The 15,810-nt window shown below is 36.8% G+C and overlaps 1 protein-coding gene across 2 annotated transcripts in view; it reads right to left on the bottom strand.

Annotated features, from left to right (window-relative positions):
* PPP3R1 (protein phosphatase 3 regulatory subunit B, alpha) overlaps window positions 1-15,810 on the bottom strand; it is a 39,055-nt gene that overhangs the window by 13,512 nt on the left and 9,733 nt on the right. Inside the window, exons 1-2 of one of the 2 annotated variants that reach the window (XM_038132598.1) lie at window positions 4,036-4,060; window positions 1,828-1,867 (exon numbers count right to left, since the gene is read on the bottom strand). In XM_038132598.1, the coding sequence (XP_037988526.1) occupies window positions 1,828-1,840 (13 nt within the window). In that variant the 5' untranslated portion in view covers window positions 1,841-1,867; window positions 4,036-4,060. Of the gene's footprint in view, window positions 1-1,827; window positions 1,868-4,035; window positions 4,061-15,810 lie in introns of those variants that run through there. The other variant, XM_038132597.1, reaches the window with a different exon arrangement.

Raw genomic sequence — 15,810 nt, 5'->3', positions numbered from 1 at the left:
TGCCTTCCTTAGCAACACCTGTATTTTCAAACCAAGACACCGTATCCGATGATCCTCAAAGACATTTGTCTGACCTTGCCTTGAAAACTTTAGACCTGTCAGTGACAACTTCTGGGAAGCACCAGGGACATTTAACACTTGAAGAACAATGTGAACATCTACTTGTAAGCTTGCTTCCAGACATGCAGCTGTGCACACCCGTGCCCCAAAGCCCTGGCTTTCAGGATCTTTAAGCACAGCATTATCATTGCAGTGGCTGGGCCCATCCAAGCAAAGGGACAGTGATAATTCCATTTTCCCAGTGTGTTGAGTTATACTGCCCAGGATACAGCCAACCTTCTGCTGAGAGAAAGGCCATCAGAGCCAACCTTTAATCATGGAAAACTTCACATTTAAACAACAACAGCCTCAATATATTGTTTAATCAGAATATTATGCAAAAATCCTCACTTTCTCTGCAATAAAAATGAGCAAAGAAGCTCAATAATAAACCTTTAGGCTGCCCATTGTTACCAATGAATACAGTTTGTCCTAGAATCAGAAGTTAAGGATGGCAACACACTGTTTCCACCTCTGACAATGACACAACTAGCTAAAAAAATAATTCTTCAGAAACCAGTTTGTCCATAACAAAACACTGACCAATAGAGCAGTAATGTAAGATTGAGATATATATATATGATTTGGGAAAACACTACTGAAGTCTTCACTAAGTACAAAACTCCAACCATGTATTTGCATTTAACATAATATACTGAGAGCATTACACAGCTACACACTGCTGTGGATGATATTCCCAAGTGTTTGCAAACTTATGACTTAAATTAGAATCCATGTAGATGTTACTGTTAGGCACAGAGGACTTGCAAATTACCAGCTAAAGTCTGATTTCTCTGAAAAAACATATTTAGACAAAGATTTCCCCACAACCATTTATTTTCTATTACAGTTTGAGCTACAAGAGCCACAGGCCAGCACAAGCACATGACAAGCTGTGAAAGGAATCTAGAAAACAGTCCTTCTCTTGAAGGGTTACCCTGTTAAAAACAAGATCCAATTCACCCAAGATAAGGAATTTTATCAAGTGGCTCAGAAGACACATACACATGTCTACACACACTTCAGGGCTGAAGAAAATCATTGAATAGAAAAAGCAACTAAGAATAAGTACACTTAGCACAACACCACAAGGACATTTCACAAGATAATTCTTTCTCTGGCCAGCTTTAAGTGAAAAATACTTTGTCATTTTTACAGGGTAGACTAACCCCATGAGATGGAGCAACGAATTTTATTCTCACATGGCCAAAAGCAAGTAACACCAAGTGTATTCTCACTTAACTGCTTGGCTGCAAACATACACAAGGGGAGAAAAACAGCTCATTTAGTCTCAACCTCTCACCTCCTCTGAGGGCACAAAGCCAGTTTAAGCAATATACTTCACTTGTAACACAGCACAGACTGCACCATGACTGATGCACACTCGTGAGGAACTGGTACCAGGACTGATGGAAAAACCCCACTCATTAAACTACACTTCACCCTACAGACATCATGTCTATAGTAAGTTTTTTTTTAATATTCTGATGGAAGGCTCAAAGAAAACCCTCAAACCTTTAAGTGATTTTTATTTTAAAGATAGACTGGTTTTTGATTTACAATCTACCATCAAAAGCTGTATTATTTCCAAAGGTAATTTTTGATATTTTGATTTTATTCTTTTAGTTAGTATATAAACTGCATAACATACATGGAAACTGTCCATATCAATCCCCAAACAAAACTGACTTCTGTAACAATACAGTGTAGCAATTTAAAAAAACTTACAGTGCGAGCACATTTCCAAAGGGTAGCTTGCCTCATTTCCCTGAAACACAACAAGAAAAAAAAACCAAAGTTGCAATTACTCCCAGATAAGCTTTAAGTAACTACTTAAATTTCAGCACTGTAAAAATCTCAGGCAATACAAGTAACATTGTTATTTAAAAATATATATTTCAGACCAAACAATCACAGACTGTGTTTTATTTGGATAGATCTATGTTACCAAAACATACAAAGAAATATAAAACCATTAAGATGTCTCCTTAAATGAGAATTCCCGTGAAAATGTCAGTTCACGTAATTATGACAAGAACTTCAATCCCGTATTCTAAACTCAGAAAAACAAACTCATTACTTATATATTGAGTAAAGGTTACTTTTCAAGTTAAAAATATTTAATTTCAAAACTTCACAAAACCTGCTTTACCATTTTACTTCATAAGTAGAAACAGACATGTCCTTATAAATTCCAATGACAAATCTTACTCAATTTGCGTAAGAAAACTGTTTTCTTCCCTGAACCACCTGCCCATTCCCCCAAAAAAGGATTCACACAGGAAGAATTATGCAAAATAAGAATTTTACATGACCAGAAACTCAGACATAACAGCTTCACATTTAAATATTTTTGTAATGTACTATGTTAATATGTTCCTGCTTTGTAACTGAATGGAAAGTCAAACTAAGACTTTAAATCTTTGCTACACAACAACACAGTAATAGCACAAAAAAACTAAAACTTTGAGGATACCAACAACTTAAATTTGCACTCATGGAAATCAGCATGAACTACTGCAATATGAATGCAAAAAATCACTTAAATTTAGTATTTTCCCCCAGATGCCCCACTTTGAGCCAGAGATCACAATACATATATGCCTAATGACTTTTCTGAATCCATTAGCAAAGGAGCAGCCAGATAACTGAAGAGATTCATAACCATATTCAAAACAAAAGTTTTTAAGGGAGTGTATTACACAAGAAAACAAAACATATTTCAGATGAGTCTAAGACATTCTATTCAGCACCAATTCTCTTATGGTCTGGGGCATAAGGAATTTCCAGCTGAGCGCTTGCAAAGAAAGGCTCATCAAAATGATACAAAATCAAACAGAAACAGAGAGATTACTTGACAGAAGAGGGAAAAAAAAGACTACATTTAGCCTAGAAGCTAAAATATGACTGCATTTCCTAACTAGAGCAGAAAGGAAAAGAACAAACATCTCATGAATCTAAACATGTCCAAGAAGAGATGAGTTGTTGTTGTTGAGGGGAGTTGCTTGCATTTTTTAATCTCAGGAACTTTTCACTTTGCTTATCATCCCCCACAATCCACAGGCTCTCTTGGTTCTTTAAAAAATGTTCATGCATTTGCCTTCTAAGTAAGGCTGTACCTTTTGCTGCCCTAATGTCTTCTCCAATGTCTACTTAGAGCAAGACAAAGCAGCAGAACAGAAATGTAGAGGAGGACCATCAGGCCATTAAAACCTCAAAAGCACATCAGGGATGTTCTTCAGACAAACTAACTGCACTGTGGCAGGGAATCCAGGAGAGCAGTGCCACATGGAAAATATTGCATGGAACCCAACCAAAGTCTCAGGATAAATAGCAAAGACCAAAACAGGTAGCAAAAGGCTAGTGTACACATATGAATATAAAAGGGTAGGGAATCTAAAATGGGAGAAAGCAGAATTTTGAAACAAGAAGAAACAGGAACCAGGGGATCCAGCTAGGCTGCTCAAGACACGAGGTCATGAAGAGGCAAGAAAAACACCAGACTGGGAGGCTGCAAATTAAAGGAGAAAGTTGAATTAAAACCAGTGCATTTAAGCACATGCACACAAATATACAATCTTAACTACTACTGTTCTGAGCATTTACATCCTTGTTCAGGTCTTGGAAGAAAATTAATTTCTGGTACAGCCTACCAAAATCAATCTGCCTAAAGACACATAAAATGCTTCTGAAAACTGACTAGGACAAAACAAAAAAAAATTGGGAGTAACTGTTTTCACTTCATGAACTGAGTAAGTATAATGTTTATAAGGAGCTTTATTATGCATTTAGATGCACATGCTAAGTCATAAGTAAGTTATCTAAATGGAGTAGCTTAAAAATATTTGGAGATCAGACAAATAAGTGAATGAACTTCAGCTTAGCTTTTCTTTGAAACAGTTATTGCTAAAAAAAAAAAGTGTTCAGAATACTTACCTATCCAGGACTGGATCTTGGATATCTAAAACGGTAGAAAAATATAGTAAATGACAATGTAAAAATTACAAGATTATTCAACATTTTCCATATAGTATTTAAGTGAAGTATTTTAAAAAGCAGTTACCTGCTATTGATACGTTGAATATTCATCTTCACAGGAGATCCAAAATTCTTGCAAGATTTAAAAGGACGTTGGCAGGGAGGGGGTTTTTGGTACAAATAAACATCTGAATCACTCATGCCACAATTCCTGTTTGCACTGCTGCAATGCAGACAAACAAATATGGTGCTCTATACGAAAACCTTGATCTTCAGAGATTAAGAGGAATTATTTGGCTTCAGAAGCAGGTATTTTTTATCATATTCCACAAGCAGCAGTACCAGAAGGTTGCTTACTTGTCCCCAAATACAATCAGAATGTGTATATGCTCTATGAGACAGGAGATAAACGCTGAAACACAAGCACTAAGTAGGCTGAATACTCTTCTTGCTTAAGAAGCAAGGACTGTTTAATAGACAGGCAGTAAGTAAAATGGAGGGTCTAGAGCTATCTCCACACTCACATGCCCAAAAAAAAGTAGGGAGTGAAGCACAGCTATGAGACATCATTAAGTATCAAATAAACCCTCTAAGAAAAGGGAAAGAAACTGGATACACATTTTCATCTGTACAGTCTTAATGCAAAGAATTACTGAATTTTAACACCACATGAGGAAGCATTCTTAAGAATGCTGGAAAATATTCTTTGTGATTGAGTGCACTAACAAAAAATTTGAGTTACTGAAAAAGGTCATTACAATTATACACCTTATTCATTAAAACAACACTGCATTTACACTTCAGTTTATAGTTTTAAATTATACTAATCTATAAAGACCAAAGCCAGTGTAAAACTCCAAAGATGTAATTTTATCTCTGATAGAAAAGTTCATTTATACAAATGCATCTGTAGAGTAGCAAGGTTCTGACACAGCATGACTGTCAATTTAAAAACCTCGTTATAATTATTAGTGTCGCCTGACAGATATATACTTAGCATACTTCACAAAAAGTCAGAATATCTGCTCATATATACTATATCAGCATGTTTAGAAACCAGTGACACACGGTTTGTTGAAGAAATGCATCTTTTACAGAGTCAACACTACACAAGAGATTTACTTGGCACCTACGCCCAGTGTAAAACATGCCTTCCCCAGCTGCATCTGGGTATCATTACCAGGCTGCTGCTCGCTCTCAAGCTGCACCAGAAAAAGAAGCTGAAATACTACAGATACTTTGAATACCCATCTCCTTTTAGAATAGTCTTGAAATTTTCTTAAATGCTGTTACAAGGCTGTAAGTTAATTCCTAGTTAAACAGGCACAAAATCATGACTTGTTGACAGAAATAATTACAGATAAGGGAAAAGTCCAAAATCTACTAACAGAAGGTTGACTCAATTCTGAACACTGCAGAAATGCCAATTTCCTAGAGAAAAGTCAAAACACATCACTAAAGGAGTTGACATGACACATAGTGTGTTCCTTTAAGAACAAAAATGAGCTTTGCAATTTTCTACTAAGTATTCTTTTTCCTTTCAGCAGCTGTGCCTTTTTACTAAGTAAGGATAACCTCTTAGTGGACTTCAGTCATTTTACCTTCTATAAATTATTAAAATAATAAAAGTCTTTCCTGATTTTTTTCCCTGGCTGTTATTTCAAATATTAATCACTCTTTGTCTTAATATCAGTTTTGTACATGCTGCTCCAAGATACAATAGTTGAGGCAATTATCTTGACAAGTTTCCTCTTAATGAAAGACATGAAGATCTGTGGATAGAAAATAAAAAAAGAAATTAGCAATTAGCAAAATTAGTAACAGAATTTCAATTCTTATCTGTGTTTGTTTATACAAAACAGCTTGTACACAGACATCACACTGCAAAGCAGTTCTTCAACATATATTAGCAGAACACTGTTTCTGGGTCAGATTACACATAACTTTTCTGCATGGTGTGCATCTTTTTGTAAATAGTTCAGAGAGCTAAATTACAGCATCAGCCCTCAATTAGTTTTCTGCTTTTATAAAAACAGAAAATGTGTTTAAATGTCAGCAGGCCACAATTTCATCTTAGGACTAATCTCAAATTTAGACCTCCAAAGGGGGTGGGGGGTATATGAGTCACTACAAATCAAAATTAATCCCTGGACAGTTTAAAACATTAGGTTCTTTCCACAGCCAGGCAGTTAATTCAACAAGGGGCAAGAGTAGTCTCCTGATCTGTTTACTGCAGGTACAGGAGTAATTTTCCAAACTTTGCTACCTTCTGTAGCAGCATACAAAAGCAATGTAAGATGTTCATCCTTTTAAATTGCCTTAAATATGCAAACCACCTTGTCACAGCACCAGCTGCTCCAGTTCTGCACTAGATGTTCCTGCATTTGTGTTCTTAATGCAAGGGCACCTCCTGGGGTGCTGGCAACACACTGCATGTTGTGCTTCTTGCATCTGCTCCTGTACTTTCTACACTTCTAATTACCACTGCTAGTAAAAGCAAGAAACTTCAGTGGGCAAGTGAAACAGTCCAAGCCATGTCAGCTGGGGACCAGAATGAGGCATTATCAAGAGCCAATTTCAATTCTGAAATTACACAAAAAGCTGTTTTCCATCGTCCCCTACCACAACTTAAAAGAATGGGAGTATTAAAAAGAAAGATGGAAGCAGCTAGCAGTTCACATTTTGGAAGAGTTCCACAAACACAGAAAATGCTTCTGTCTTTTCTCATTCTTCTCCATACCACCAAAATTAATATTCATGACAATTACCTGTTGCAGAGAATTCTTCCTCCTCCTTCGAGCTCATTTTCCATGTATTGTCACTTTCATAAAGTGAAGAACTGCTTGGTGAAAAGAAGTTTGATTTGGTTGGGTTTTTCTTTAATGATCATTGTTTAACAAATTACTAGGACTTGGGCTGTCAGAGGTTCGTATTCCTCATCAAAAAACAGCAGGCAAGTAGTCAAACTAAAAATGATGGTATGTGGTTTTAAGGCTCTAAAAACTTCTGCATGAACAGAACATGTCACATAGACACAATAACAGTGGTTTAAAATAAATTTCACACAAAGCCCAGGAAGCTTTAAGCCACATTAATATTTCAATTTCTGAAATAAGTGTTGCTCACAAAAATATGCAAGATCTCATCTGTTGTAATTTATACATTTTATAAGGAACTTATCAGAGAATTAAACACTAAAAGGAGTTTACAAGAGCGCAGATGAAAGACATACGCAAAATCTATGTAGACACCACAAAAAATATGGGTTAAAACAAGAAAAGTAAGAAAAATATTTCAGTGCAAAAAAAGCAGCAAGAAAAATACTTTAATCTACCCTGTTCAGAAAGAGTATGAATATATTTCTATTTGGCCTTTTTTGTTAAATTCTATGAGAGGAAGAAAAAAACCTCAAAAACCCTTGAACAAACTACTCAATACAGTAATGTTGTCAGTCCAAGAGGAATCTATGAATCAAGGAAAACAGTCACTGATTATCTTCTACTTAACAGGAATATCCAATTTATACACTGCAAAAGGAAACTTGTAAAGGACGTGTTATAGATCATTTGGCATTTGTGTTTTGACTTGGAGTAATTAAGTAACCTTTTAGGCTTTTTATTGCAGGCAGTGAACAAATCTGCCTAAAATTTGAATATCCAAACATAGTTACCTGAAAGCAAGACTTAACTGAAGAACTGGTAATAGTACAGACTAACTGCCAAAATTTAGAAAGTACCATTTAAAACAACTTGGTGACTCCTGCATTGCTTTATACAAACCAGCTACTAAGTACCTGCTTTGCTTGAAAGTATTCCAGGCAGAGAGAGTGGAACTCTCCTAAATACTTCCTCCTTGAATTAAGCAGTTCTTCAACACAAGACTTCTACTCAAAGAAAATACATCCACCTCTGAGATTCGTATATTCATATTAACGTTGAGTTAGATTTTGCAATGCAAAAATTAAGCGAAGCCAAGAAATTAGAAGACATTGAATAAGGCGGCTTGTGGAAGTTCAAGAAACTTATCAGCAGTGACAGTTCCACTACTGACCCCAAATTCTCAGCCTGTTTTCTAAGATCATGTCCTAAAGAAGGAATTAAAGAAATACATAAAAATTCATGTGAGGTGACACCCACCTCACATTCAGTAAGATCAAAAATTAAATATCTCCTAGCAGTTAGCTAGACTACAGTTGCCAATCTTGCATTATGTTTTGAGGTCACCAACAAGACCAGTCTATCCTGAAGCTAGGACAGGATGACAGCAGTAAAAGATCCAAGACTTCCAAGCTGAAGCCACCTCAAATTACAATTCATTGAGTCTTGAGGACTACACTACAATTTTCACCACCTCAGCTCTGCTTATGTTCCATTCATTGTTGTAACCAAAGCCCATGACATTCCATAGCTATTATAACCTTGGCTGTCCAAAAATCCAATATATTTTCTGGCACTACACTGTCAAATCTGGGCACCTTGCTACCCAGCAAGTGTGAGCCTTCAGTCATCCATATGTGCAACAGAAAGAATTAAAGAGGGTACAAATGAGCAACAAATTCTTACAGGTCATACTGAAAAGTCATAGATTAAAGCAAAGTAAATAAATATGGAAAGAAAAGACAGGAAAACAGAGAAGTAACAATAATGGTACCAGGTAACTAGCACAGACAAGAAGTGTGACAGTAAAAGACTTGGGCATTCCACTGGTATGTAAAAGTTGCACTTCTTCGAGTAAAACTTGCCATCTAATCAGTAACTCTTATTATGAGCACAACTCTAATAGCTAGAACTAGCAACATATATTGAACTCACAGAATGGCACAATGGTCTATATGCAAAAGAATGAACAGTATTCTTATGGAAGAGTATCCACCACTTTTTCTTTAATTCTTTAGTCATCCAGCAACAAGATGCATATTGCAACAATATATTATAGTTATTTTCTCCTGGACCCCTGAAGATATAGCCACAAAGCCAAGCCATGAAATTTATGAACTGACATTAAATGCTGGTATTTAGATTATCACATCACACAGCGCATGCAGGACAACAAGAGCAATCAGTGTCTCTATCAGTCCCAGTCAGCCTGGGTTCTTGCAAGGCAGGCCCTGCTTGACCAATCTCATCTCCTTCTACAGCAAGGTGTCCCACTGAGCAGATGAAGGCAAGGTTATGGATGTCATTTACCTGCACTTTAGGAAAGCCTTTGACACTTGTCTCCCACAGCATTCTCTTGGAGGAATTGTCTGCACGTGGCTCAGGTGGGCCAGGAGTTCACTGGGTAAAAGAACTCCCTGGATGGCCAAGCCAAGAGTGGTGGTGAATGGCATTGCATTCAGCTGGAGGCCTGTCACCAGCTCCCCAGGGCTCAGTTTTGGGGCAGGTCATATTTATTACCTTTGTTGATGATCTGGACAAGAGAATCAAGGGTACTCTCAGTCATTTTGCAGACGACACTATGGGAGTTGTGTTCTGCTGGAGGGTAGAAGGCCCTGCAAGAGGGATCTGGACAGGCTGGATCAATGGGCCAAGGCCAATGGTATGAGTTCAATAAGGTAAGGTCCTGTGCTGGGGTCACAAGCCCAGACAGCACCACAGGCTGGGGGAAAAGTAGCTGGCAAGTGTCCCAGCAGAAAATGACATGGTGGTGTTGACTGACAGCAGCTGAACACAAGCCAGTGTGTGCCTAGGTGGCCAAAAAGGCCAATAGCATCCTGGCTGGATCAGGAACACTGTGGCCAGCAGAACCAGGAACCTCATTCTTCCCCTGTAGTTGGCACTGGTGACACCTCAAAACCTATATCCAGTTCTGGGTCCCTTGCTTCAAAAAGGACATTGAGGTTCTGGAGCAAGTCCAGAGAAGGTTTGGAACCTAGGTCCCATGAGGAGCAGCTGAGGGAGCTGGGGATGTTTAGTAGGGGAAAAAGGAGGTTCAGAGGGGACTTTATCTCACTATTCATTTGGGATTAAAAAGAAATCTTACAATTACATTTAGTTCACACATTGCTGTCCAACCAATTTAAGGTTTCCTTTAAATAGGTAGAGGCATTTTCCATTTACTGGCAGGCACAATTTCAAAGAGGCCACAAATATCTAGCATAATACATCCACAACTCCCTAGGATCTCTGTTCCAATTCCACCCAGTAGTTCAAAACCAGTGACACAAGCCAGTCAACATGTTCTTCCATTCCACCTTCATGTTTGGAAATAACTTCCATTTAGAGACAAACCATTTTCTCCTCTACATCTGCCAATCATCATCCCTTGAAATTTTATAGTAACTTTTTCTGGACACATTCAGATACATTTTTTGTAAAGGTTACCAGAAATCTGATAAACAACTGAACTTGTATCAGTGCTCAGCTTTTATGTATGATCTTAAAGGTGAAACCATAAAGGTACAAAAGACAGGTCTTGCTGTGGTTAACAGGTCTTACTGTTGTTGTCAGCTGTGGTTAATATTCTAACTCAATACCTCACCTGAATACTAATCAACAGCAAACACCAATGAAGGCTGTAAGCATTTTATAAAGAGAAAAGAGAGCACATCAGGGAAACAAAAAATCATAAACAAAACCACTAAACCAAACACAGCTTCTTTTAAATTACCTTGGAAAGAAGACAGCAAGTTTTAAATGTTACCCCCAAAGCAGCCTAAACTTTTAATCTTGCCTCTAAATAAAATACTCTGTGACCTTCAGTGCTGAAGGAACTCAAAAAAAGATTAATACCTAATTCTTCAACATATTTAAATTGCAGACATCAGAGATAATGAACCAAGGCAAAGGGGATTGGTGGATTTGGGATTACAGTAGAGATCAAGTCAGGTTAAAGCTGTTACAGCATTCTGGCATCACTTCTTTCACGTATGCCAAGTGTTATAATTCCCTTTGCCACAACAACAAAAAAAAAAAAAAAAGGAAGTCTTATTTAAAAAACCAACCAACCAAACAAAAACAAAACACCACCAACTTATTTTAAGTAAGTAATGATTCCTTAGAAGACTCTCCCCTCTTGCATGTATGTCAGGTTCTTCCACATCCCCTTTCTGGATATAGGAGGCAAGAAAGATTGTCCAAGTCTTAGGAAAAGCCCACAGTTTACTCCCTAGTCACCATCTAATCCCATCATGTCTCTGCTCAAGCTTCATCAGTCATTTTAAGGGAAGCCACTTGTCCCCTGGCTGGCAGTTGGCCAGTAACTTCTGCTATGCTTTATTTAAATCCTTCACTGTCCACAGGTCTCCTCCAATGTGAGATATTAATGGCTTAAGGCCATCACAGACAAGTAACTATTCTAGGATATCACAGGGAAGCCCTCAACCAATGAAGCACAAAGAAAACCAACATTAGTGCTGGCTCCTGTTGCCAAAGCATCTACTGGACAGAAAAAGTAAAGGAATTAAGAGTATAATTTTTAAGAGGATTAAGCCTTTAATACACCATTTGGCTTTTTAAAGGGAAACATAACAATAAAAAGTGCATCCACTCAAATAGGATAAAATAAATTTTTAAAATTTTCATGTTTTGAATTTCAAGTGTCCAGGACTGAAAAGCAGTCTATGAAGTCTGTACACTTACAGCAGGGATAATATTACATATATTCATATACATCAATCCTATAGCATTCCCTATCTGAACTCCATTATACTTGCTCAGCTTCCAGAAAAAAATCTAGACTTGCATGATCTTGAAGGTATCATTAAGTAGTTGGTTTAATTACAGATCTCTACATGCAGACACAAACAATAATTACTCACCTGCAGCATCTCCCAGAAAAAAAAGTCACCCAAGACAGAATGAGACAAAGACCCAGCAGAAACAACAAAGAGCAGTTTGCTAAATTGCTTAATAAGAAAGAATGACCAAAGATAAAAGCAGTTTTACTGCAAAGTCCTTTTCCTGAATTTGGAGGACAAAAGAAGCCACGAGGTCAGAGCGTACACTAATAATATAATTTACTAGGTATGTAGGTATTCCCCCAAATCATCTCACACAATGCTGATGCAGACATAATAAAAACCTAAAGGATAACTAGATTACTATAAACTTAATTCAATTGTCTCATCTGTAATATGTGAGACAATTCACATTTTCTGTTCCATTTTATGATCTCCCTAATAGAGCTTGCAGTATGTCAGATAGATAATAAAAAGTGCCGGAAACAAACATAGTGAGTTTTTAAAACTAGGTAATGCAGAGAATTGACTGTGCCACATTTAGAAAACTAACAAATTAATCTTGTTATTTGAAGGAGAAAAGCAAAACCTCATATGTATGAGAAACCACAGAAAACAGTAACAGCTCTCATTGTAAAAACCTGTAAAAACATTGCAGTCTGTAAACAGAACTCGAGAGAAAAACAGTGACAGGAACAAAAGTGTTAACTTTATGAGCTAAGGCACATTTCACAATTTCATTTTTGGCAGTTCCCAGCTACTACTCTTTAGCAGCAACAACCCAATCTGCTTATCCAATCACTTCAAAGCTCACATTTCTTAAGCTTGCATCACTTTGAAAAATTCTCAGAACACTGCAATTTTAAGTACATAAATGAATAATGAACTCTTGAAAAGCCATGGAAAGGAGTTTCCCAGAAGGATTCTGAAGCAACACAACCTTTAGTAGGTGAACAATAAAATTCTGCCACCACTAAATGAAGTCCTGATGCAATTAAGAGTTCACAATGGGAAGGCTTTGGGATTAAAAATTCGCTCCTCCACTGCTTCTGAAGGAGTCACAGAAAAATTTACAAAAAAATAATTTATTTGTTCCACTTAGGTTAATATACTGGTTTCACCTATGAAACTTCTTTCTATGTTTACAACACAAGTGAAGTTTATTCAATTCCCTTAGCTAAAGAGCAGACCACGGCAACTGGTCCTTTTCAGCTTTAAACACAATGGCAGTAAAGTTTCTCAGTCAATCCACCCCATGACCCCATGAGCTATTACATGGACTAACCCCATGCTAGTCAAAATGAAACCAAGACCATACCATCCAGAACATTTGTGATCCAAGTACAAAACTAGGAAGAAAATGCAAATGACTGCAAAAGAATAGACACATCATATACTTCAGAAGCATACAGTGCAAAAGCTTCTCGAAAGAGTATGAGAGAAAACATTAAACAGGACTGAAGACTTTATCAAGTGACTGAGGTGTCCTGGGATTTTCAAAGTTAAGAGCCAACATCTTAACAAAGAAATTACATTAACTTACATTTAACAAGATATTAAAGAGAAACAAAAAACCAAAGCATATCACACTGATTTTGTTTTTTGGGACAGTGATGGATATAAACTGGATATAAGACACAATTACCAATTTAATCACTTCATTAGTAGGAAGGACTGTTTTACCCTTTGTTGGTGAGTATGAACACAGAAAATCCAAGCAACTGCAAACAGTAAATTGTGTCAGGTTCATGTGAAAGAACAACTTCAGATTAGGAAAAGTAAACTAACACAGAGAACAAAAGAACAAACTTAATTCAAAACTTTAGGCCAAAACATGCAAGCATCACCAAGAACCTGGAGGAACTAGAAAGTCCCACAATTTTCACCAGAAATTAAGATTATACTCAAGCTGTTACTTAGAATATCATACTCTGTCAAATGAAGAAAAGACAAAACTACCCAGAGGAGTCAAACCACTCATTTTTTGAAGGTAAAATACTTAGTAGGTAATTAAAGCTCTTTCAGCTTTTCTCCTGCTCCACAACAATTTGAAGATAAAATAAATTTTTCCCAGAAAACAGACAATGCTCCAAACTTCCACTTCAATACAAAGCAATAATGACCTCATCACTGGCTGACCTACATATAAATAGGCACACAACAATTACTTTACAAGAAGATATTAATTTGACCTAAAGCCATAATGAAATATAATTTGCTATCTATAGTCTCATGAGGCTGCTTTTAATTAGGCCAATTTAATTCTCAGCATTTCCAGCGACTATAAAATGAAAAAAACAAACTAGGGAGCTTCAGCAAGCAGCTCTACAGACTAAGCCCCATAAAAACTCTACCAAGTTAAATGTTATTTCAATATCCCTCCAAAATTAACAGTAAAAAAATTATATTCTCTGTAATACTTCCAAGTCAAGCACTCTTGTTGCTGGATTGATGAGTAGTGTGAAATATAGGCTTTCTTTTCTCTGCGTCGTTTTTCAACCACGTCTAGTAGATTGTGGAAATCACAGTCACTTAAGGTATAGGACTTGCTTACAAATTTAAACTTCTTTTTGAGTAATCTCCAAAAACCCAAAGGCTATCAGTATCAATAGAATCAAAAGTCACCTCTTAAAAATATGAGCTGTGATACTCCAAATACAAGAAAAGAGTAAATTAAAGGATGGCTCAGCCTTCTGAAGTTTCTGAACTTCTGCATTGGCTTGTATGAAGAAGACATTTAACTCCAAAAGCCTGAACTCTACAGGCAGGAAAAAACCCAATAACCATTAGATCAGTTTCTTACTACTACACTGCAGCAACACAGTGAGCATTAAGAAGGAGTAAGAACACTTCTCTTTGCAGAGTTTTTTTCCAAAAAGCAGAAAAGTAGCTACAGCAGTCACAGAACCCCAAGCAAAGAAAAAAAAATCTCCTTCCTAATTTCTGCAAGAAATGGCTACAGATCCTTGTGCCTGATTAGGCTGAGACAAACATGAAAGATAAGAATTTAGCTAGAAATGAAATGTCACATGTTGTACTCTGACAGCAAGTGATGAACATACAAATTACTATATTTGTTAATATATAATTCTGTAACTAGTTATATATATCCATTAATGTCACATAATTAATGTATTTCTTCGTCATGTAGTTAGCAAAAGTCCCTTGCCATAAACTGTTAATTAACTAGAGCAAGGAAAGCATGGAAGATCACTATCAGTTAGAAAATAAGTTTAGGTGGCTTCTTTTTTTAGGGGAGTTTAGACAGTATATTCACTGCAAGTGGTATTTATAGACGGCAAAGAAAATACCAAAGACATATTAACAGATTATACTGCATCATATAACAGTATTATGATACTCAAAGACTCTACTGCAGTCCAACATAATTCCCATTCACAGAAACAGTGAGGTTAGAAACAGTCAAAAACAACATGATCTGCACATCTCTCTCTACCAATTGATTTTCCTAAGTTTTTAAATTTCAACAGTGTACTCAGTCATGTGTTAACTGCAAAGGGAAAGGCTTCATGAACAGTTGCACAGGTATTACAAATTAATCTGAAAAGGCCTGTAGCAAAAAAAACAAGATGATGCAGCTCTACTGCATACAACAGTTTAGTGCCAGTTTTAACAAATGCCCTTGAGCAGGAAAGTGTAAGTACCAATTCAGAAAGTATCAGTAATTCACAAGGCTCTACCACAAGGAGTTAGAACAGAGTCAGGAAAGTCACACAGAGTCGGGAAAAGTCAGCAACCAGCACTGCACAGAAACAGGCTGCACAAGTAGATGCCATCACCAGCCTTTCTTCCCATGTAAGAAACTTATAAACAGTTCAATATCACTTAGGAAAACAAAAAGGGAAATCTAGGTTTGAAAGGAGATAAATGTCTTACAGCCCAAAAGCTGCCCAACAAGAGAGAAAAAGGAAACAGGATGATTAAAAAAAAAGATCACAAAACAGGCAAAATGTCATTCAGGCTCCATCACAAAAGAGGCTGAAGAACATTGTGAAAAATTGTGAAAATGACACATACCTCAAAACAGAAAAGAC

The sequence above is a fragment of the Motacilla alba genome, chromosome 3, assembly GCF_015832195.1.
Source record: "Motacilla alba alba isolate MOTALB_02 chromosome 3, Motacilla_alba_V1.0_pri, whole genome shotgun sequence".
In the NCBI taxonomy this organism is placed as follows: Eukaryota; Metazoa; Chordata; class Aves; order Passeriformes; family Motacillidae; genus Motacilla; species Motacilla alba.
The sequence above is the reverse complement of the archived record's forward strand: the minus strand, read 5'-3'. Positions and strand labels throughout refer to the sequence as shown.